The 26,024-nt window shown below is 42.0% G+C and overlaps 1 protein-coding gene across 1 annotated transcript in view; it reads right to left on the reverse strand.

The window, feature by feature from the left end:
* tcf12 (transcription factor 12) overlaps positions 1–26,024 on the reverse strand; it is a 196,963-nt gene that overhangs the window by 88,182 nt on the left and 82,757 nt on the right. The window contains exons 7-9 of the mRNA XM_084065046.1: positions 24,051–24,112; positions 8,166–8,301; positions 6,361–6,413 (exon numbers count right to left, since the gene is read on the reverse strand). Of these exons, the coding sequence (XP_083921172.1) occupies positions 6,361–6,413; positions 8,166–8,301; positions 24,051–24,112 (251 nt within the window). The remainder of the gene's footprint in view (positions 1–6,360; positions 6,414–8,165; positions 8,302–24,050; positions 24,113–26,024) is intronic.

A 26,024-nucleotide genomic window follows, 5' to 3' on the forward strand; every position in this document is an offset into this window, starting at 1 on the left:
CCCCCCCCCCCCCCCCAACCCCCTCTCCAACCCCACCCACACACCGCCTGCATCTCCCTAATGGCACATAGCCCATACCTCAGTGGCCTGCGTGTGTGTGTGTGTGTGTGTGTGTGTGTGTGTGTGTGTGTGTGTGTGTGCATGTGCCTATACCTCAGTGGCCTGCGTGTGCTTGTATGTGTGTGTGTGCGTGTGTTTACTGCCATGGCAAGTACTGTAACGTTACTGCACATACCTAACCAATTATTATTATTATTATTTACCAGTTACCTTCATTATGAGCAGCTGATTAAATTAAATGGCGCATTTCCTCAGCCCGATATGAGTCTGTAAAAAAAAAATTTCAACCAAAGCTGCAACGAAACTGCTATGAAATCATTGGCGTTCACTTCGAAAATAATACCTTAAACACCCTATGTACTTAGTTGACTGAGGTCCCCTGGGGGTCTAAAGTTGGTCCGCTCCCCCCCCCCCGTCCCCGTCCCCCCCCCGTCTACATCAAATGTCTTCGCCCCCAAAAATAGGCCGATCTACGAGCTCAGATCAGTTATTTATGCTAAACGTTAGGTAACGCCAGTGTTCATGTTAACGTCTGGCATGACACAGATTCCATCTTCAAAGACCTGAAACGTACCCCAACAAAGCTTTTTTTAACAGTAGGATTCTGGCTACAAATGTGTGTGTGTGTATGTGCGTGCGTTGTGTGTGTGTGTGTGTGTGTGTGTGTGTGTGTGTGTGTGTGTGTGTGTGTGTGTGTATTCCCGTGTAAACCGAGCGGTGCGGTGAGTGAAGGACACGGCACGTTGTCATTGGACAAGACGAGCTGCAACGCTGAGGGATGCTGACGGGCAGCTGTGTGGACACCTGTCTGAGAGAGAGAGAGAGAGAGAGAGAGAGAGAGAGAGAGAGAGAGAGAGAGAGAGAGACCACAGAGCAGTAGCTCCTGGGCAAAAAGCTGCATCTTGTAGGATATTTATGGGTAGCTGCAAGGGCACGCTGTGTGTGTGTGTGTGTGTGTGTGTGTGTGTGTGTGTGTGTGTGTGTGTGTGTGTGTGTGTGTGTGTGTGTGTGTGTGTGTGCGTGTGTGTGTGTATATCCCCCCCACCCCTCCACTCTTTTCTAACAAACCCTTGTCAGAGGCACAACGGTTTTGATGTGACACTTCCTCCGCCAGGCTGCTGTGGTGACGCCACAAGGAGAGAGAGAGAGAGGGCTGTCTTTATAGTACAGGAGAGAGAGAGAGAGAGAGAGAGAGAGAGAGAGGTTGAGCTTCTCCCTTCAGGGACTATTGCAAGCGAGAAGAACCCCTCGGCGTGAATGACACAAAAGATTGACGTTTTTGCTTTCTGACGGATCACTCAGACCGCCCCTTGTTTCTGTAGAGAGCTGTAGTGTACTACAGGGGGAGGAGGTTTAGCTGCAGGGGTCTTAAGACACAGAGTGTTGGCCCACAGCATTGTCTGCTACATGACATTCACAGGTTATACGTTCTCTATCTCTATCTAGTTCTCATTCTCCATGTCTTCCTCCCTCCCTCCATCTCTCTCTCTCTCTCTCTCTCTCTCTCTCACGCACGCACACGCACGCACACACGCTCACACACACACACACACACACACACACACGCACACACACAATATATCTCTGCTGTCGGGTAGCTTATCTCCATACTCTGAAAATAGCAGGTCTACAAGGTATGTGAGGCTTTGTGAGCTTGTAGATCAGCAAAAAAAATGTGTATGACAACAAAGTATAAACGTGTATATACATCACATCAGGCTGAGTTGCCCAGACGGAGAAACACTATCTTTATAAATGCGTCTCTGTCGGGAGATAACCTCATTATGTCCAAAACTGTTACTTTTCAGGATTCAAATATGGCAAAAGTAGCAGATCTACAAGCTCGAAAAACTGAAAGTTAAAATATGGAGATAAGAGGTTTCTGATCCGACAGCTATACGAAATCAGATTTGAATGCACATTCTAGGAATGTGCATTCAAATCTGATTCGGCAAAAATAAATGTCTATGTGTTTTCGTACTTGGGGCTGCCAGTCTGAACACAGCCTGACACAGGTTCCAGCTGATATAGCCACACACACACACACACACACACACACACACACACACACACACACACACACACACACACACACAGTCACACACACACACACACGCGCACGCACACGGTGCGCAGCACACTTCCCAGCAGCTCGCTGTAACAACCTTTTAAGGTCAATAATCAAGTCTCTTCCCCCCCTCGGGCAACAGTTTGTTCGTGCCACCTCAGTCACACCTCCCTAATACCAATATATCCCTATACTGTACACCCCTCAAGGCTCTGCCAGACAACCAACCAACCAACCGAACACTCAACCTGCCGTTCCTATGCAACAGCCTACCCAAATAACACAAGGCTTCGTGTTTTCTTTACTCCGGCAAGAAGGTTAACCCGTTCAAACCAGGAAAGCGATCAGTGTAGCCACTTTATCCATGCTTTATACTTTGGCTATTCAAAAATAGCAGATCTAAATCTGCTATTTTTGAAAAATCTCGATTTGTGCAAATATTTGAATACATATATATACATATATAAACATTTTTTTTACTCAAATCTTTGCTTCTGGGGGGTCCCTAGAACAAAATATTTTGAGATGGGGTTCGGCGGCCAAATACTTATAATTTTGGGGGTCCTTGACATGAAAAAGTTTGAGAACCACTGATATAGAAACATACGTTTTTCTGAAAACTGTTAGGGTTTAGAAGACATTTGTAGAATTCCCAGAGGCAAAGATTTGAGTTACAAATGTTCGCTTAAAAAATATTATTCAAACTAAAGATTTGCAAAACAAAAATCACGATTTTTCAAAAAAACAAAAAAACAAATCAAATCTCAGATTTTTTTTATAGCCAAAGAAATCTTAAAAATGACACAGGCGCGTTCCCGGTCTTTATGGGTTAAGGAGAGCCTTGCCCCCCCCCCCCCTTTATTCAGAAAACCACCCTCTTTATTCTTTCAAATGGGATCAAAGACTAACTGGGATAATTCCTCAGAGCTCCCAGGGCTTTATCTATTGAGCAGCAACGGAGTGACAAGGAGAAGAAGCTGTATATCATCCTATGCTCTTGTCACTGTTCCTTTTCTCTTTTTTCCCCCTCCTCCTCCTCCTCTCCACCATCTAGGATTGTCGGAGCTTGATTGTACTGTTATGAGTCACAGAAGTGCACCTGCGCCCATGTGTTAACCCATTAAGACCGGGAACGAATCTGTGAAATTTTTTTTTATTTCTTTGGCTATTCAAAAAGTAGCAGATCTACAAGCTCATAGCGCGGCACCGAGTGCCGCGCTATGAGCTTGTAGATCTGCTACTTTTTTTTCTTTTTTTTTAAGTAAAAATGTTTAACTCAAATCTTTGCTTCTGGGGGATTCTACAAATGTCTTCTAAATCCTTTTAAAAAAAGAAAAAAAAACACTTAGGTTGCTATACATATCAGTGGTTCTCAATCTTTTGCATGTCAAGGACCCCCAAAATTATATGTATTTGGCCGCGGACCCCCATCTGAAAATATTTTGTTCCAGGGACCCCCAGAAGCAAAGATTTAAGTTAAAATGTAAAAGATTTGCACACATTTTCACAACTTTTTTTCCCCAAAAATAGCAGATCTGCAAGCTCATAGCGCGGCACTCGGTGCCGCGCTATGAGCTTGTATTTCTGGTATTTTTGAATAGCCCAAAAAATCTGACATGGATGCGTTCCCGGTGTTAATGGGTTAAGTACTGACAAATAAAAGCCCAGCGCACATTTACACAACAAAGAGATGTAACCCGCAAGGCAACCAATCTATGCCCCCCCCCCCCCTTCTCTCTCTCTCTCTCTCTCTCTCTCTCTCTATCCTACTTTGACAGGACCCCCGATATTTCACTTACTTAAGAGGAAGACACTTTCCTTGCACCACCGGAGACCGCCTCACTCCCCTTGTGCCTTCCTGACAAACTCCTATTCAAATACAAAGCCAGAAACAAAAAAACTGCACACCCTGCTCTTTTACTGTATATCCATGCTGTCTCTGCTCCAGATCTGATTTCAGTGTTAAACGGCAACAAGAGGTGACGATTAGCACCAATAGTCCAATAAGCAAATCCATGGCTCTGTCTCTGAGAGCCCAACAATTTGTTTAAACACTTTCAAACTTGCATCCCTATTTCGGGGCACGTTATTATAGGCTAAAACAAAAAGACAGAAAGGAGATTCTTCTTTTTTTTTTTTTTTTTTACATTAACCCATTAAGACCTGAGGCAATTCTTAAAAATATTCTAAATCCTAACCGTTTTTGGGAAAAAATCCAAAACATTTTTTTTTCAAGATTTTTCAAAAATAGCAGATATACAAGCTCATAGCGCGGCACTCGGTGCCGCGCTATGAGCTTGTAGATCTGATATTTTTGAATAGCCAAATAAATCTAAAGTGACACTGATGCGTTCCAGGTCTCAATGGATTAAAAGAAAAGTCAAAATAACTAAATTATCTCTCATTTTCTTTTCTTGTTTTATATGTTATAGTTGTTTATAAAAAAAAAAATCCAATAAAAAATATTTAAAAAATAAATAAAATAAAAAGTATAAAAATGTGCAAAAAAATCTAATACATTCAAAAATAGGGCTTAATTGGTTAACAAAAGAAACCTTCCAAAGAAAGGGTTGGGACGTTTAGACAACCAGTTGCTGGCTTTCTTAAAAAAAAAAGAGAAAAGAAAATGTCAATGGCACCAGTTACTAAGGAGTTAAAGGCGAAGGCTTATTAAACCTTTTTGACAATCCGCTGGGGTTTTAACAATGAACATCTGACTTGGTGATTTATGCATATTAATGAGCCCCCCCCCCCCCCCCCCCCCCACCATTCAAGCTGAGCTCCACACTTCCCTGCATCCTAATGCTCGGGGCAGGCGGCTGCTGGCTCTCCGTCGGGATTATTACAACCGATAGACATTTCCATGAGATTCTGTGCTATTAATCTCTGTCTGTCCTCCTGTTCAAGCTACATAATGACTAATTAAACATCAAAAGAGCGGCGCTGGGGAGATCCAGTGTGACAGCTCAGCTCTCCCCGCGCCTCCTTCCTTGTCCCCAGAGGAGGCTCCGAGGAGGAGGAGGAGGAGGAGGGAGGCCAGCCTGTGACAGGCCGGCGCCGAAAATCAATCACCTTAACGTACACACACACATGGGCACGCGCACGTGTGTGTGTGTGTGTGTGTGTTAGTGTGAATGTGGGGGTGAGGGGCGCACCGGCACACTCACTGACACATAACCTATAGAGATATCACCATATATGAGATGTCAACGCTAAAACCACAAACACACGTGTTGTGACTTACACAAGCATGCACAGGAAAAACTATAAACACATCCAGGCGACCGTCGGTGTCACTTCTTGAGGACCTCACACATAAGCAAGTGAAATCCCCCCATCCAAGCTGGGGAACAGCACTGTGCTGTGTGTGTGTGTGTGTGTGTGTGTGTGTGTGTGTGTGTGTACTTCGCACGTATATTGCTATGCTTGTGAGGGATAAATGTCCCCACATGTGCAGAACATTTTCAGAAATGGACATTGTGCATTGTTAGGTCTAGGGGTTAGGGGTTGGAGTTAAGACTGATTTATGACTTATAGTTGCGTGTCAAGGGTGTAGCATGCCAAAAAAATTGGGATACACAAGAAGCTCACGATGCAACGCACATGTGAGATCTGCTATTTCCGGTGAGTGACACTGGCATGCAACTAAATATATACCTCCGACTTTAAAGGGATAGTTCACCCCCCCAAAAAATCTATCGATTAGTCACCAAGCCAATAATTTGGTGACCAGCGGACCGCTAGGCAGCGGTTCCGGTAGGCGACACAAAGGAGACTCTTTGTGTCTCCTACCGGAACCGCTGCCGGTCATCAAATTATTGGCTTAGGAATGCGACAAAAAACAAAAAAATATCCATGAATTCAAGTCTCCATGGGGTGACTAATCCATAGGAAAAAAAAAACATTTTGGGGGTGAACTACCCCTTTAAGGTTAGGTTAAAAAATTGCCCAAAAAAAAGGAAGGTAAAATGTTGATGTCCTCACAAGCATAGTAATACCAATATATATTGTGTGTGTGTGTGTGCGTGTGTGTGTGTGTGTGTGTGTGTGTGTGTGTGTGTGTGTGTGTGTGTGTGTGTGTGTGTGTGTGTGTGTGTGTGTGTGTGTGTGTGTGTGTGTGTGTGTGTGTGTGTGTGTGTGCGTGCGTGTGCGTGTGCGTGCGACCGTGTGCGTTTAAATAAGCTCAGTGAAAAAAATCTATTTGTATGACAGGCAGATGATCTTGCACTCACAGATGAAGGGAGGCCTGGAGGGACCTTACGAACTTTCTTTGTTTGGAGAGGATCTGTGGGAAAGATAAAAGGTTCATCGGTTCAGACACCAGCACGCACAAACACACCATCCAGCAAAGCGTGGCTCTGGAAAAAGCACTCTTTATCTCACGTTCAACAAGGACATTATAATGTACTGTTTGTTTTGCAGTTGATTATGAACAAGACAAACTGAAATGGATACAGATGACCTTTTACAGTGGTGGAAGAAGTACTCAGATATTTTAGTAAAAGTACCAGAATATAAAAATACTATAGTACTATAATACTATATAATTAAAGTAAAAGGCAAAATGTTACTTGAGTAAAAGTACAAAAGTATGAGCATCAAAATATACTTAAAGTACCAAAAGTAAAAGTACTAAAATGTTTGAAAATAGCAGATCTACAAGCTCACAACGCGTCGCGATGCGACGCGTTGTGAGCTTATAGATCGGCTATTTTCAAATAGCCTAGGTATAAAATAGGGCTAAAGTGGTTAATGTATGTTTTATAATATAATAATTGATATATCCAAAGTAACTAACGTTTCCAAATAATTGTAGTGGAGTAAAAGTACAATATTTGCCTCTGAGATGTAGTGGAGCAGAAGTAAAAGTATTGAAAATTGGAAATACTCCAGTAAAGTAAAAATACCTCAAAATTGTACATAAGTAAATGCACTAGTTACCTTTGTCAACAATGGCCCAAATGGCATCTACATACTGTACCTTTGTTATCATGAGGTTATCAATGCATCTACCACCACAATTCTAAATATGTAAGAAATCGAGTTTTATAAATCGAAATTCAATGTTTGGAAATGAACCGCTGCTTAAATGTAATTATAAGATCATTTAGATTGAGCTTGATTAGACAGACAGTCAAGTAGATAGACATGTTATGAATACCAGTAAACCAGATCAAAAGCGATCATACCAGTGGTCTGGCATGTTTAGTCCATTCACCAGTTTGTTTGATTTCCGGGGAAGCCATTGGATTCCATTCATTTCAGTATGGTCCAGTAAGAACGTCTACTTTCAGAGACTTGAAACTTATCTGAGACAGGTAGCCCAACACACTGAACTTCACTGTGCCATAATGTGTTGAAGTTATTGTTACATTTTAATGCACTTAACTGTGTATTTATTTTAAGTCTAGCCAAACAATGGTCCGTGGAGAAAAGATAGATTTTACGAACAAAATTCAAAAGGACTTTTAACCTTGCAGTGAGGTTTAGCTAACTTTGACGGAATTGTTCAGAAAGTTTAGCAACGTTTCAATAACATTGCGAAATCTGCAAAATCTATCTATCATCAAATCGAAATATTCAAAAATAGCAGATATACAAGCTCATAGCGCGCCACCGAGTGCCGCGCTATGAGCTTGTAGAACTGCTATTTTTTGAAAAATCATGAAAATGTGTGTAAATCTTTGAACATAAATGTTTTAAAGCGATCATTTGTAACTCAAATCTATGCTTCTGGGATTTCTACAAATGTCTTCTAAATCCTAACTGTAATCAGTGGTTCTCAAACTTTTTCATGTCAAGGACCCCCAAAATATGTTGTTCCAGGGACCCCCCAGGAGCAAAGATTTGAGTGAAAATATTCAAAGATTTCCACAAATTTTCCCGAATTAAAAAAAAAATAGCAGATCTACAAGCTTGTATAGCTGCATTTTAATAGCCAAAGTGTTAAATAATGGTTTAAGTTGTTACACAGATGCGTTCCCGGTCTTAATGGGTTAAACAAGAGTAAATTGTAATTTTCGAGGGCTATACTGACCGATGGGGGCGGGGTCTTGTAGGGGGCGTCTTCTGGGATTGGTCCCTGTGAAGGAGGGGTAGAACGGAGCGGGCGATTTCCCCGACGGCGTCACCGAACTAGGACTGGCCAGCGCGATGTCCGGCCTGAGGTTTGACTGGAAGAGACAACAAGGCAGAGAGAGTTCATCAACAAGACGACATTAGACCTCTGTGTGAGACACTAATGTGTGTTTGTCCCCAGACGCGTTGCTAGGTCTCTACTAGGTTGGGGGCTTAGCCCCCCAGGCAACGGGCACATGCGCACGCGTCCCCCCCCTGTCCCCGTCCCCCCGTTTTTTGTTACTTTATTTCGGTTTTAGGGTTAAAGGGTTAGTTCAGATTTTTTGAGTATTTTCTGTAGGAAATACTTACCATTAATATAGTGGTTGCAAAGGTATTAATTGATTGCCCGAGTCCCGTGGTCAGAGTTATGGTCCGTTTCTGATAAATATGAAGTAGTTCCGGTAGATTAGTAGATTTGGTGGGGGCCGCTCATTAAAAATAAATACATTTAAAAAACTAACGTCATTTGTATTGTTGACCTATTTCTACCATATAGAGCAGGTTTCGTTCAATTTCGACCCCTCTGTCACATGGTACTAATGTTTGTGTCCAGAATCACTGCGCCGCGGCAGCCTACTCACGCTCAAAATATATGACACAAAAATTAGTACCATGTGACAGAGGGGTCGAACTTGAACGAAACCTGCTCTATATGGTAGAAATAGGTCAACAATACAAATGACGCTAATTTTTTAACTTTATTTATTTTTAATGAGCGGCCCCCACCAAATCTACTAATCTACCGGAACTACATTCATATTTATCAGAAACGGACCATAACTCTGACCACGGGACTCGGGCAATCAATTAATACCTTTGCAAGCACTACATTAATGGTAAGTATTTCCTATAGAAAATACTCAAAAAATCTGAACTAACCCTTTAAGGGTAGGGTTAGGTTAGGGTTAAAGATATATAATTCAAAAAAATAAAAAATAAAAAACGTATTTATTATTATTTTTTTGTTGGTGGCTTTGGATAAAACATTGGTGGCTATAGCCACCGAAGCCCCCGCGTAACGACGCCCCTGTTTGTCCCCTCTGTAGTAAAACCTAGGGCTGTCAACGTTTATTTTACGTGACAATTAATTGCCATACGTTTTTGATCATTGAACACTGGAATATATGAATAAACATTTCTGTTTGGCTTTTTAGGCTTTGAAGTTGCACAGGGCAGACATAACCAAATGACCTAAATACAAAGAAATGACTGACATATAATAGCTTAAAGGATAGTTCACCCAAAAAAGTACTTTTTTTCCTATCAATTAGTCACCCCATGGAGACTTGAATTCATTGATATTTACGGGGCCAGGCTTCCAGCATGGACCCGTTTTGATATTGGCATTATTCCATTTCTTCTGCCACTTTTCGCAGTTCTGGCTGAACCGTGCATACGCGTTTTACGAAACTCGGCCATATGATAGATGGTCATGAAAAACTATCAAGAAATAAATCTCATTTTGAATGAGCCCAGCGATTGCGACTGATAGAGCTTTCTCTTGCGAGTTAACCTATTAAGGCCTGAGGCCGATTCTACAAAATGTCTTCTAAAGCCTTCAGTTTTCTGAAAAACGTATATGTTTCTATATCAGTGCTGACGCGTTGTGAGCTTGTAGATCGGATATTTCCACTATTTTTGAAAATGTTTGAAAATGTATGGAAACAATATGACGATTATGCAAAATATTATCGCGATTATCTCAAATAATTGTGATTAGGCGATTATGTAATAATTGTGACAGGCCTAGTAAAGCCTGAGTTATACTTAAGATGCTCGTGGGTGTTGCGCACTGACAATAACAGATCTACAAGCTCACGAAATGGCGCAGCGTGACAAGTTGTGACCTTGTAGATATGCTATTTTTGGAGCACGCGACACCAGTGCACGACTAACGGACTAACAGTGATCTGTGTCAACTCAATCATCCAGAGTGAGTCACGAACTATATTTCATCAATCATACTTTTAAGGAACATTCATATCTTTTGAAAATGGAAAGTGGGTTGTCTGTCTGTGAATAAAAAATAATGTTTTAAGGTCAACGAGGGGGGAAAACACAGTGTTTCCCCCCCTCGTTGACCTGTTTTCAATCTGCAGTTTGTGCACAATTTTCTGTGACAAAAAAAAACACCTAAATAGTTTTCAGCAGTAGTGGAAGAAGTACTCCCATTTTGTACTTAAGTAAAAGTATCAATACCACCATGTAGATGTACCCTGTTATAAATAAAAGTCTGGCATTCAAAATGTACTTGAGTAAAAGTACAAAAGTATTCACATTAGAATATACTTAAGCACTGAAAGTAAATCGTGCAGAACGTCCCATTTCACAAGTTTCCAAATGTATAAAAATGCTTTGAAAATAGCCGATCTACAAACTCACACGGTGTGAGCTTGCAGATCGGCTATTTTCAAATAGCCTTAGAATACATAGGGCTGAAGTGGTTAATGCATGTTTTGTAATAGTAACTCAAGTTTACACATAATTGTAGTGGAGTATAAAGTGTAATATTTGAGTCTCATATGGCAGATGTGCAGACAAAAAGACAGTCATTTTGTGTTTTGAAACAATGCCAGTCATCCAGATGCAAATTTCTAATAACGGTAGTACCCAACAAATCCAGTGGTTAATTTAACTCAAACAGTGAAAGAAACTACAAGTATATGACAACATACAGCCACCCCAAAAACTACCAAACAACCGTATCTTTGTACTTTTCCCTCCATATTACTGCACATGTTTATTACTACCAGGTGACTGACAGAGCAAGCCACTGAAAGATGGGTCATTTTACCACCAATATCCTATCCACTCAACTGCTACCCCCCCCCCCCCCCCACACCCCCCCCAACAATCTGGGTTAAGAGGCCAATTAAAGGCCTGGTCCAATTAGGCTAATCGGCTGCAGGCGTTAAGTGGAGAGGCAGGAGATCAGGTCATTGAGTACAACTCACAGCGGTGTGGCATGGCAGACTAGTCTACAGGCTTTGGCTCACATGCAGCCCCAGGATGAGGATTGACACAGTGACCTGTTGTTCCAGGGACCCCCCAGAAGCAAAGATTTGAGTTAAAAAATGTTCGCTTTAAAAATATAAATATTCAAAAATAGCAGATCTACAAGCTCATAGCGCGGCACTCGGTGCCGCGCTATGAGCTTGTAGATCTGCTATTTTTGAATAGCCCAAAGTGTAAAATAATGCTTTTTTAGCTCAAATCTAAAAATGACAGTTCCAGGTCTTAATGGGTTAAATAACAATCCCATTAATATTTGCTTACTTCAAGTCCGCCACAACACGGGCATCAGCAATTTTGTATTGAATTTGTGAGATGGATCCGTGATATCTTTTTCTGTCCTAGCGCAAAACTATGGTCACGAACTGTAGCGCAGGGCCCAGCAACAACCAGCATCTCATGACAAGTGAAGACGGGATCCATTCAAATATTCATATTTCAATGAGCCAAGCAATTCTTGAGCCAAGAAAAGGAGACAATTCCTCATAATTAGCACGGCATGTGATGTCGATTCCTAGTCTAAAAAGAATATAGCTAAAAGATATACACTGATCTTGGAACAACAAATTCAAAACACGTCAAATAAAAAACAGCAATTTATCAAATCTAGTCCTTGATAAAGATGTGGTTTCATAAAACTACACGTATAACAAAATCTAGAGATCGTTATTTCTACAACCTGAGAGGAGGGCCATATCAAATCCTGTAAGAATCAGCTGCTGCACAGATTGACTCCCAGAGAAACGGGGGAGGGAGGGGGGTTCAAGGCTCTGCAAAGTGACAAGCTGTCACTGAGGCGGCGGCGTTGACATTGACATGGCACAACAAGTCCCACTTCTTCTTTGTTCAATGATATTGAATCCTTGCAGCGATGTGAGGTCAGACGCTTCTTTTTTTTAGAAGGAACCAGCCCAAGTCCCCACATCCAGGTCACACCGAATGCCATATTATAGTCCATTCAATCCGGGAACGCATCTGCGCCCTTTTCAGATTTCTCTGGCTATTCAAAAATGGCAGATCTACAAATGTGTGCACATCTTTGGATATACATTTTTTAAAGCGAACATTTGTAAAAAAATAAATAAAAAAAAAGGTTTCAGGGAAACCAGAAGCAAAATTTTGAGTTACAAATGTTCGCTTTAAAAATATATATATTCAAAGATTTGCACAAAATGTATGTTCAAGATTTTTCAGAAATAGCTGATCGATGCCGCGCTATGAGCTTGTTGATCTGCTATTTTTGAATAGCTAAAGTATAAAATAATGATTATAGCTCAAATCTAAAATGACACAGATGCGTTCCCGGTCTTAATGGGTTAAAGCTCTGGGTGCCTGTGATTGACAACAACAAAAAATACGACTACACTTTAAACGCGTTGGTTTAGTGAACCACTTCTCTATTCGGGGCCTAGTGGTTAAGGCGCATATACCACATAAATAGGCTCTAATGTGAGTTGCGGGTTCGATTCCCGAGCCCGACAGCCTTTGCAGCGTGTCACTCCCTGTGTCTCTCTCTCCCTGTGTTTTCCGTCACTCTTCCCTGTACTATCCAATAAAGGCAGAAATATCTCAAATAAAACACTTTTCTATTCCTTCCTGTTGAAACAACAAGAAAACATAGCCTCACAAGCTTGTATGTAGATCGACTATGACAGGGGTCTTCAACAGGGGGTCCGGGACCCCCAAGGGGTCCTCAGAGTTACTACAGGGGGGTCTGCCAAATCTTTTTTACATTAACCACTTGAACCCTTGCATCCCTTTTCCGAGGAGAACTTTACCCAAAAATAACAGATCTACAAGCTCACAACGCCTCGCGCTGCGAGGCGTTGTGAGCTTGTAGATCTGCTATTTTTTGGCAAAGTGGTATAGGTGTAGAGGGAAAAAAAGAGATGACCAAGTAAACAAAAAAAGTTTAATCTGAAACACAATGTTATGCTATATAGAGGGGGGTCCCTGCTTCATCTCTCTGTCAGCTATGGGGGTCCTTGGCCTGAAAACGTTGAAGACCCCTGTTCTATGACATGCGTGACACGGGTGCACGACTAAGTATAAAGGCCCAGCACACACAAATATACTTCAGAAGCATCATTTCAATTCAATTCAATTCAATTTTATTAAAGTGTCAAATCACAACAAGTTGTCTCAAGACACTTTACATGTAGAGAAGAGACCCGACAGTCCCACCCTGAGCAAGCAATTTTGCAAGTGGAGTAAGCATCCCTTTCACTTCCATTCTATGAGAGCAAGTGGATGGAGTGTCCAGCTGCTCGGTTTTGACACGACTTATAAGGCAGCTTGGAGTTCAACATGGGTAAACTTTGACCGGGCATCAATCAACAGGAAATAAACAATGTGGCTGACCCCACTTGACAGGCACTCCACTTGTAGTTTTCTACAACGCCAACACAAGTCAAACCAACTACACAACAGAAAAGCAGCACTACCCACAACAGGACAACATGGGGAATTGGCCCACCTGACGCCTTGGCATGCATCAAAATGTGTCAATTTGCCTCAACAGGCCAGTCTGCTGCATTTGGCACATATAAACACCTTGGGATCCTCGTCACACTGTGCACTGCTTCTACCGCACATTTTCTCAAACCTATTTCACGGAGTTTAGATAGAAAAGGTCTTCACATACAGACCTTCATACCAGGATGTTTTACTTGTTCTATCGGGCATTACCCATTTACTGGTATTGATATGTCAAAATTCAGTAATTATGTCATTTGCTTTTCTTTATACATTTTCAATGGAAAGGTTTTACCCCCGTATTCTTTCATAATACAAACTATTTGCTTCTGCTGCAAATGAAAAAAAAAAACAATATGAATATCTGGGCCTGTATGTCTTTCTTTTCTTCTTCTCCTTTCCCTCCACACAGGAAAGGTTTTTGCGGCCTTCACTGTGGAATGAAGTGAGAAATGCCCACTACGGTTTAGAAAAGAACCCACTGCCAACCCCAGTTCAATCCAGAATCCAACTGCTTTTGAACACACGGGAGTCATTGGCTCTGTCAGTGGGCAGTATATGTCTATGCCATAGAGTTAAAAAATAATGGAGAGGGCACCGGAAATCCCCGCCCACCCACTTGCATTGAGTTGCTCACCCAGCGCATACTCCTAAATCACCGCTTCTTCCGGGTTGTGAAATGCAGGGGCGTCACAACCATTCACTGTGCGTATGACGCGACACCCTCACTCTCACAGATCCGTGATTACATACCCCCCACTTTTTGAAAAAATAAAGTAACCAAAACACGAAAAATCAAAATCCGCCCAAAAAACGCAAAATTTTGAAAATACAGAATTTGTTACAAATGTTTTTCACGCTTTAAAAAAAATAGCAGATCTACAAGCTCATAGCGCGGCACTCGGTGCCGCGCTATGAGCTTGTATATCTGCTATTTTTGAATAGCCAAAGTGTAAAGTAAGGGGTATAGTCCACCGAAAGTCCATCCCCCCCATGCACCTTCTGAGAGCCCGTGACGTCCCTGGTGAAATGTGACGGGCGGGGCCTATTTGGGGCTTCTGTGACACGTTTTGCATCACCTCCATGCGCAAACCCTGTGCGCAAGCTCCTGAGTCGAGCCCATTGGTCGAAACCGTTTTCGCTCGTTCGTGGCAGTGGCCCCAGCCGTTTTAAGCTGCAGTACCTATGAATGGCCAGCATGTCCAATGCGCTTCAACGCAACCTCTGGGTTCACCGGTCTTACCAATTACACTAATTAAGGCTCTGTTCCATTCTGGTCAAACAGAGTCAGGGCGCTGATATTGTGCATGTTGGCTCACTGGAAACACTCTGTTACACCAGAGGGTCTCAAATTGGGGTCTGAGAGTGTAAACATTTAATCAAATGGACCCGTTCCATTTGTACACTCTCAGAGTTATGGGGGTCCTTGAAATTAAAATGTTGGAGAACCACTGTGTTACACTACACGGAACAGAGCCTTCATTAGAATCATTGGTAACACCTGTGAAGGAAGTAAGGCAAGATGCCCAATTTCTTTCTAATGTGACATAGAGCCTAGCCTGGGCAGCATATCTTTTCGGGTCTATGATCCGGTCGGGAGCGGAAGTTAACTCTACGTCACCAGGCGCGTCACCCGCGTCATCAAGCGGCCGGATGGGCAGAGCCGGAAAGACCTCACCCTGACTCACCCCAAAATAGGTCCGTCCTAATAAAATCCTTGATGCGGTGTGGTTTAGCTTATTAACTTTTTAAATATAAATGTGAGAGCACTTTCCGGAGACTATTTAGCGTCTGTATTATCCCACAGGGAAATTCTATTCCATTCAAATAGGGATTGGGGAACCAAAACAAAGCGGCACCGCAAAACCGGATGGGCAAAATCCGTAAAGATATTTTTTTTCTTTTTTCAGTAGGCGTGGCCTAGACCGGATCATATGGGTCTTTAGTAACGCATACCAGGCTTTCCTCCGAGGTGGAAAAACTGGTGACGCGAGGTTACATAGAGCCTATTGCAGTAAACGCCCCATCTCTAGAAAAATCATCTAGTCATCTATCAACCACATCCTGTCACATTAATCAAGCTAATCTGTGTCACAGGAGGCGCAGGACTTATATGTGCTGAACACAGCACTGTGTCAAGGCCTCCGAGCAACCCTGCACCCTGCACATCCTTCAACCTGCACAAAACCTGAGCTCTGTCTTCTCCTTGGATCACATGGCACAGTCGATATGGGCACTCACACACACACACACACACACACAAAATATGCTTCTCGATTATTCGATTATTAAAAAACGTAATGGGGATGAATTAATTCTACCATCATGCCACCAAAATGTGGAATGCCCTGACAGCAGCCATCAAAAAGTGTGACTCCCTCCCTACCCTCCTTCAGAACTAGGCCTGTCAAAAAAAATCGATTCATGAATAAATCGCGATTCTTAATGCCACGATTTTAAAAATCGATTAAAAATATTAAAATCGATTTTTTGAATCTTTTTTTTTTTTTTTTTTTTTTTATAAGTTTCATGGTTTATATTATATTAAAATGTTCTAGTATAATTAAAGCAAAGTGATTTGGGGTAGAAAATCGCAATAAATCGCAGAATCGAATATCAATTAATCGCAGAATCGCAATTTTAATCGAATCGGCACCCTAGAAAATCGCAATAAATCGCAGAATCTAATCGAATATCAATTAATCGCAGAATCGCAATTTTAATCGAATCGGCACCCTAGGAATCGATTTTGAATCGAATCGTGAGGTAAGTGAATCGTGACACCCCTATTCAGAACCTCCATAAAAAAAGCACCTGTCTGCAATTTGCAACTTTTTGTGCTATCCTTTTAGCATTATTGTACAACTGTACCTCTGTACTGTTTGCAAAATGTCAATAAAGCATTCAATCGATCATTCAAACCAGACGTATCGCTAGGCAGAGTGACGCTCCGTGAAGCTTGTAGATCTGTTTTTTGGCATGCACTGCGCTGTCGTACGAAGAAGTACGTAAAAAAATCAGGCTTAACCCATTAAGACCTGAGGCCGCGTCTAAAAAAAATCTAAATCCTAAAACAAAATCGAAAAAGAATATAAAAAAATAATTTTCACGTTTAAAAAAAAATAGCAGATCTACAAGCTCGTAGCGCGGCACTCGGTGCCGCGCTATGAGCTTGTATATCTGCTATTTTGGAATAGCCAAAGAAATCTAAAGTGATACAGATGCGTTCCAGGTATTAATGGGTTAAAAAAACAAACAGGGGCCACGTCTGGCCACAGCACTTTAGATGACTAACTCAATAAAGACATGGAGAGTCGTAACCGTATACGTCCCATTCAAATGATGATGCTGAGCGAGGCTAAACCGCCTCCAACGCGATGACAACTGATAACCGATGGGCCGTTAGTTTTGCTCAAGAGCAATTACACTACACAGAGAAAAATAGTGGTTCTTCGATGGTTCTTTAATATGCTATACGCTTCCAACGAAAAACCATCACCTACTAATGAACCATTTTATTTAGTGGAAGGTTCTTCATGTTCCTCATATGGTTTAAGAGGTTAAAATGGTTCGTAGAGGCACCTATAACCACCCTATTGTCCGTATGTTGTCTCTTAACACATCGAGTGCCGAACACGGTCTGAACCGTGTGTTTACATAGTGGCGCTTCGGTGCCGAACACGGTCTGAACCGTGTGTTTACATAGTGGCGCTTCGGTGCCGAACACGGTCTGAACCGTGTGTTTACATAGTGGCGCTTCGGTGCCGAACACGGTCTGAACCGTGAGTTTAGTCTTTTTGTTTTTTTCGTTTTTCTCCGCCCGGGCGGGGCTAGAGCAGCTCTGGTAGCACCCATTGTAATCCTGTGAAGGAAGTGCCAGATCGCTCACCGGAAACAAAAAAATGGCTCCCATCCGCTTCATGTCTATTTCCTACTTTGAAACGCCTATATCTCCGAATCTGTTTCCTGTGGGGAAAACCGGTCATGCGCGACCCCCCCCCCCCCGTTGTAACTCGCGAGGGAAATGTTATGGTTCCAGGCTGTAGCCAGGCTCATGGCACAACATGAATCGATGCTTTTCTTTGCGTGGATTTGCTTGTAACGCACGCGGAATTTTAAACAGCAAAGCGCAGTCAATGGGGAGAATGCTGGCACCCACGGTAAGTTGTTATGAAAAAATGCTGGCACCCGATGTGTTAATAGACAAACATTATTTGAAAATAGCATAGCAAGCTCATAACACAATGCGTTGTGAGCTTGTAGATCAGCTAGTGATTTGGTCTATAGGGGAAAAAAAGAGTGCATCGAGTAAAGAGGCTTGGGAGACACCGGACGATGAAGTATATAGGGTTTAAGTGGTCTGAAAGGTTATTTCTTATTCTATGGAATCATTCTGAAGAACCCGTTTTTGTATCAGTTGGCACCTGTGTTGTTCTGAGTGTACATTACAGCATGTATGGTATTCTCATGAAGGATTGTTTGGTGTTTTTGAAATTTACGTTCGTTCATACTCCCTCTCGGGAGGGAAAAAACACATTTAACCCATTAAGACCTGGAACTGTCTTTTTTTTTTTTTAGCTAAAAAGGCATTATTTTACACTTTGGGCTATTCAAAAATAGCAGATATACAAGCTCATAGCGCGGCACCGAGTGCCGCGCTACGAGCTTGTAGATCTGCTATTTTTGAAAATTCGTGAAAATGTGTGCAAATCTTTGAATATATATTTTTTTAAAGCGAACATTTTGAACTCAAATCTTTGCTTCATGGGGGTCCCTGGAACAAAATATTTTGATGGGGGTCCGCGGCCAAATACATATAATTTTGGGGGTCCTTGACATGAAAAAGTTTGAGCACCACTGATATAGAAACGTTACGTTAGAATACGTTTATAGAATACGTTTTTCAGAATACTGTTGAGATTTAGGAGACATGTAGAATCGGCTTCAGGTCTCAATGGGTTAAACGTTAAAATTACATTAAGTTTGTGGGGAGGGATGGATGGTGAAATCTACCGAGAGACAGAAGGGGGTTATGAAGCCGCCGTTATAGCATGTTGTTTGCTCGTTATAAAAGCAAGACAGGTGGCACATCGTCTCTGCACCTGAGCCACTTATTTATTTATTTTTCTCGCAATGGCTGCTGCTCAGCATCGTCTGTGGTGCAAAGAGGGGAACTGTCACTATCGTGAAAATGTCCCCACGAGCCTAGGGAGGCCAGGGCCGAGCTCATGCCTCCTTCAATGCATGAGACACTGTCACCTGACAGGGGGGAGTTTCCCTGGTTGGACATAGCGCGTGGAAGGAACACGTTATTCCAACCAGTTACCTTCCCCTCCATCAGGCGCCCCGGGTGACCAGGGGGAGGCAGTATAGTGACCAGGATTACTGCATGTTTTTGTGAGGGTATTAACCACCCTAGGAGACACGGGGAGAGCATGCAAACTCCACACAGAGCAGGCCCTTTCGCCAACCCCCACCTAGGGTGTGGGAGCTGGTGACGCGGAGGAGAAGACACGCCCACAGCGTCCCCGGCAGGAATCGAACCCAGGACCTTCTAGCTGTGAGGCGACAGCGCTACCGACTGCGCCACCGTGCCGTGCTAATATATATTTTTAAAGCGAACATTTGTAACTCCAATCTTTGCTTCTGGGGGTCCCTGGAACAACATATTTTACGAATGTTGCCTTGAAAAATTATACCTATATTTGGCCCGGACGGCTGGCGTAGCCGTCTGGGCATCTAGGCTGCTAATCCAGTCTGACAGCGCGCCGCGAGTTCGAATCCCGATCCCGACGACCTTTACTGCGTGTCACCCCCCATCTCTCTCCCAATTTCCTCTCAGTAATAAAGGCAGAAAAAGCCCCAAAAATATCTTTAAAACTAAATATATATATATATTCAAAGATTTGCACACATTTTCAAAAATAGCAGATCTACAAGCTATGAGCTTGAATATCTGCTATTTTTGAATAGCCAAAGAAATGTAAAAATGACAGAGATGCGTTCCCGGACTCTAGATTCTCTGAGGAATGAAACAGCTTTTTCTTTTTCTAGTCTTCCTGTTTTTCTCCTCCAGACCAGACAAAGTGAAGCCTCCGTTATAACCTCAGATGGCTGCAGCTGTGTGTGTGTGTGTGTGTGTGTGTGTGTGTGTGTGTGTGTGTGTGTGTGTGTGTGTGTGTGTGTGTGTGTGTGTGTGTGTGTGTGTACGAATTCCCCCGGTTCCTACGCACAACATCTGACCTGCATGGCACTCTCTCTTGTCAACATGCTTTTTTGTTTTGTTTCTATCAATGAGCGAGCCAGCTCTTCTACCACCTGGCTGGTTTTCACTCTCACTGGTTCTTCTGACCACACGTGCATCTCAACGTACTGTATGCGGACTAATCACAACAGGAGTTAACCCCCTATATAGTTTGTCCTACACCAAGGGCCAAGGCTTGGATATTTACGATGAGGCCAACACGGAAGCTTATGAATGGCCAGAGTGTAGCACTGTTTTACCCTGCGCCGACCTGCGGTGTCAGAAAGAATTTATTTTAACGCATGTGAATGACAAACTTTAGACTAGATTTTCTTACCGTAATAAAAATGTTCATAAATTCTATATGCTTCCAGTCGCTAGTTTAAAGTTATGCTCCAGGAGGGGCGGGATGATTTGATTGACAACCTACACAACCAATAGCATTCATTCCCCGCCCCGCTCTTGATTGACAAGCTACCAAACCAATAGCATTCTTTGGGGGTTGTTTTCCGGTTCCCTGGTCACATGTCTGGTCTCAACCAATAGCGTTTGAGTTCCGGCGTGCCCAACTGTATATATTAAAGATGGGAGGATACACGTTCCTGAACTATCGGCTTCATTTTCGGTCTGTAGAAAGCAGGGGAGTGGCTTTGTCCATTCATTTTTTACAGTCTATGTCCTACACGTACTGTATAGTGAGAATCTACAAGCTCACATCATCTCATCTCATCACGTAGATCACATCAGATCTACACGCTCGCAACACCTTGTGTTCCAATATCGTGGCGGCAGTGGCTCAGGGGTAGAGTGGCCGGTAGAGCGGCCGAATTGGAACCGTGAGGTTCCCAGTTCGATCCCGGGCTCCCTTAGAGTTAGTGTGGAAGTGTCCTTGAGTAAGACACTGAACCCCTAATTGCTCCCGATGAGCAGGTTAGTGCCTTGTATGGATTCCTCCGCCATCGGTGTATGAATGTGTGTGTGAATGGGTGAATGTAACGCACAATCTATGTAAAGCGCTATACAAATGCACCGTTTTACATCGTAGAGCTGCTTTTTTTTGTGTTGGTATTTTAGATTTAAATTTTTAAATGTTGCCTATAATGACATGCCCAAAATAGGTTGACGACAGGTTGAACGTCTGTTATCCTAAGTCGCATGAAGTACATGTGTGGCAGGTTATTGTAATACAGGGGTCTTCAACGTTTTCAGGCCAAGGACCCCCTAGCTGAGAGAGAGATGAAGCAGGGACCCTCTCTATATTGTATAAAATTTTGTTTCAGATAAACGTTTGCTGCTCTTTTTTTCCCTCTACACCTATAACTCTTTGCCAAAAATAGCCGATCTACAAGCTCACAACGCCTCGCGCTGCGAGGCGTTGTGAGCTTGTAGATCAGCTATTTTTGGCAAAAGTTCTCCCCAGAAAAGGGATGCTAGGGTCCAAGTAATGTAAAAAAAAAAAAAAAAAATTATCATACAAAGATTTGGCGGACCCCCTGTAGTAACTCTGAGGACCCCCTAGGGGTCCCGGACCCCCTGTTGATGACCCCTGTTGTAATAGATCCTGTCTGTCTGTGAACAAGACGATGAGAATGGATGGGCATGTGTCCATGAAGGGAGAATGACCCAGTAGGCTGCCCTGGAGTGATAATTCATCTTTGGGTTGAAAAGGTCAAAAAGGTCAAAGTCAAAGAACTGTGTACAGATGATCACATTCACACAACTAGCTGGGAATGTCACAATCAAGGTTTAAGGTTGAAATGACATAATCTATCCTATTTGAGGAACGGAGTGATATAGAATATGTCGGTGCGGACAAGGATTGCACCTGCAGGTGCATTCGTTTTGTTTTTTATTTGAATCTGAAAATTCACAATTGGTAGTGACTCCTTTACCATCATTGGCGGTTTGCCTACATCAGTTTAAGGCAGACAAAACGAGATGAGGCGAGCACGGTACACAAGATCAATTTGGCTGTAAAATGATTGTGAACTTCTTAAAGCTACTGTTTTAAGACTAGTAGACAGAGAAACAGTTAGAAAAGCAGCAGTAATGGCCATGCCACTGACGTCATCATTTTTCTGAAACTGTAGAATTAAGCTTGGCTGCCAGTTTAACATCATGCGCACTGTCTAACTGATTGGTTCTCAAAGTGGGGTCCGGGGACCCCAAGGGGTCCTTGGGGGGTACCAGGGGGTCCCCAGCATAATTAGTAATAATAATAATAATATAGCGTCACAATCATTTTAACCACTTTAATCAGATTGTATATTTGGGCTATTCAAAAATATCAAATCTACAAGCTCTGCTATTTTTTGGAAAACTGTGAACATTTGTGCAAATCTTTGATTGTATATTTTTTAAAGCGAACATTTTTAACCCAATTCTTTGCTTCTGGAGGTCCATGGCACAACGTGTTTTTGAGATGGGCGTCCGCAGCCAAATAACATCCTTGGTCCTTGACATGAAAAGGTTTGAGGACCACCGGTCTAACTGCAGGATAGCGGGGGCTAAGGGTATTTCTGAAGCTATGCTTGACTGTTGCTTGGGTGTGGGTTTGAGGAATGGGCTAATGCGTGGATCAATGAGGTCAAAGGCCACGCTGACCTCAGACTTAACCCCACGATGTAAGTCCATCTTCTAATGACATCTCTGTGTTGTATTGCTCTAAACCTAATCTCAAAGCTCCTAAAGGCACAAACATCATAATTGCCTACATAGGTCGGGCAGAAACCTCTTATCTCCCATACTCTGACTTTTTGTGTTTTTTTTTTGTAATTTAACACCCTACCTTGATCATACTACAATGGTGTGCAATGGTGGGAAAGGTACTAAATAGTTTTACTTAAGTAAAAGTATCAATACTGCAATGTAGAAGTACTCTGTTTCAAGTAAATTCAAATTTTACTTGAGTAAAAGTAAAACAAAGTATTGGTATCAAAATGTACTTAAAGTACCAAAAGTAAAAGTAAAAGTACAAAAATGTTTGCAAATAGCCGATCTACAAGCTCACAACGCGTAATAATTTAAATCTGCAAAGAAACTAGTAACTGAAGTTTTCAAACAAGAAATGACAAAAGTCATAATATAGCCGCTTGCGGCAGGCTTTTTTTGCCCCAATCTTTTCATAGACCTGATTATTTGTTTTTTTGATTGCTCGTTTCTCTCGCCAAACCTGGCAACATAGCGACAGAATCTGCGATGCTAAACGCTCTAATGTTTTTTATATAAGTGGTGGCAACATTTTGTGACACCACACGGGTCTTCCCAACAATAGCTAAGATTGAAGTCAGTGTGAGCATGGCCAAATAATAACTTAATAGCCAAACTAGGTCTAATGAAGCACGCTAGCATTTAGGCTAACCCTCCTGCCTGAGGCTGCAGTAAAAGTTGCACTGTCTGTGAATGAGGGGAGGCAGCGGAGCACGGTTACTGCGGGGGGGCGGGCCGTCTCCCCATTCGTGTCGCCATTGGCTTAAAGGAGTGAAGGACAGCCAGGACAGCCAATGACACTTAGGTGTCACTCCGGTGTCGCTTGGGTGTCGACTAGGTCTTAGTCTGTCTGTAGAGCCGCCAGCTTTCAGCAAGCGGCTAATAATTGTAGTGGAGTAAAAGTACAATATTTGCGATGTAGTGGAGTAGAAGTAAAATTGATGAAAATTAGAAATTTCCAGTAAAGTGAAAGTACCTCAAAATTGTACTTAATTACAGTACTTGAGTAAATGTACTTCGTTACTTTACAGTCTATAGTAGCAGATCTACAAGCTCGAAACGAGGCGCGAAGCTCTAGAGCTTGTAGATCTGCTACAAAGTACAACACCTGAGTCTCCATACAACTTGCTGCAATGATACTTAGTGTGATTAAAGAGCATAATCACATTTACATAATCAGAATATGGTCTTTAATCTGTCTGGCGGTGGCATTCTGCCTCGCATTACAATCATCATTTTGTACATGTACACATTATTACCATTGGGCCATAAAAAGATGATGTTAAAAAACTAAAATTCTAGCTACACCGATCGCAATGTTATAGAGCAATAAAGAAGTTTAATAGCGGATATGAAATTTACCTGACAGCCAGCTGCGGCAGCCTCCCGCCCGAAGCCAAGAAACGAAGTCCTCTCTGATTTACCTGTGGAAACACACAAATATACATACTTGATTATCTTTTATATTTTAAACATTTATCTTTATTCAGTTTTTTACTTATTTAAAGTTGTACAAGGTAACTTTTCCAAAGAAACTAAAGTTAAATTGTATATCTTTTGTGAGTGGCAAATGTTTCACAACACCCATTGTGAAAATTATTGTTTGTCAAAAACATAAAAATATCCATGAATTCAAGTCTCCATGGGGTGACTAATCGTCGATAGGAAAAAAAATAATGGGTGAACTATCCCTTTAATCTAAAATGACATGGCCAAACTAAGGACGCCAGGATGCAAGTAAAAATGTAATCAAAATAATAACTGACAATATACACTATGAAATATTATATAGCAGTCATCTGTCAATATGATCAATATGATCCTTTTTCGGCGAATGCTCGCCCCCAGAATAGGGACACTATAGGGTTCGTGTGGTTAAGGAGAGACCAGGTGCAAAACTGAATATAATACATTTAAAAGTGCAAATGACAGTATCGGTGAAAATGTTGTAATAGGTGAATTATTTGTAAGGACCATTATTCAGATTGTGAACGTGAATGTAATTACAAAAAGCGTTATGTAGTACAGTACAGTATATCTAACATCACACAAAACCGCATGAACCAGTATTTCCCCATTTTAACCCATTAAGACCGGGAACACATCTGTGTGTCATTTTAAGATTTCTTTGGGCTATTTTTTTGAAAAAATGTGTGCAATCTTTGAAAATATATATATTTTTAAAGCGATTTTTAAAAAAAAATCAAATCTTTGCTTCTGGGGGGTCCCTGGAACAACATACTTTGAGATGGGGGTCCGCGGCCAAATACATATCCTTTTGGGGGTCCTTGACATGAAAACATTTGAGAGCCACCGATTATAGCAACATATGTCTTTTCAAAAAACTGTTAGGATTTAGAAGACATTAGAATCCCCCAGAAGCAAAGATTTGAGTTCCAAATGTTCGCTTTAAAATATATATATATATTCAAAGATTTGCACACATTTTCATGATTTAAAAAAAAAAAAAAAATAGCAGATCTACAAGCTCATTGCGCGGCACTCATGAGCTTGTAGATCTGCTATTTTTGAATAGCCAAAGTATAGGTACAGTATAATGGTTAAAGTGGTTAACATCTAAAATGACAGATGCGTTCCCGGTGTTAATGGGTTAAAATCGAAGGATTTTTTTGTTGTTTACGTATCATTCACTGGATGGAACAAAAGGATCTCCTCCTACACAGCATCCTTCCATCAGTGTCACATGTCTGCTGTGCAGACTCCTAGGAGACATGGCTTCCAAAGCAGCCGTCAGGGGAACAAAACAAAACTCACACCGCAACGCACAAAGCACATGAATCACCCTCTCTAACAATATCTAGACTCAGCACTTTCACTCCTTCGCACAAAAAAAACAAACAAACAAACAGGGGGAGAAAAAAAGAGACTCCAACAAGGGGGGAAATGATGAATAACTTTTTAACAACATCGTACATTATTTTTTGTCAGACTTCCCAAACATTACAACAACAACAAGGCAAGCGTGGCGGACGCAAGCGTCGGCAACTAAATTCTGTGTACTCGGGGGAAAAAGGTAAAATATTTTTAGTGAGTTAAAAACTTGCATAGCCTGTTTTTTTTTTTTTTGGTCGTACCAAGACTGATTTGAACGTCGCTTTTCGCAGGCACAGGTGATGCGAGTCCGCGCGTAAGAGAGCTTATCCGAGCGGTTCTCTCCGAGAGACGGACGCATCTGTGCTCCGCCGTCTCTAGGGGGGGCGACGGGGGGATGAGAATAGCAGGAAAATATGCTTTAACCCATTAAGACCTGGAACTGTGTCATTTTTTGATTTGAGCTAAAAAAGCATTATTTTACACTTTTGGCTATTCAAAAAT

This window comes from Gymnoscopelus microlampas (assembly GCF_963454915.1).
Source record: "Gymnoscopelus microlampas genome assembly, chromosome: 1".
In the NCBI taxonomy this organism is placed as follows: Eukaryota; Metazoa; Chordata; class Actinopteri; order Myctophiformes; family Myctophidae; genus Gymnoscopelus; species Gymnoscopelus microlampas.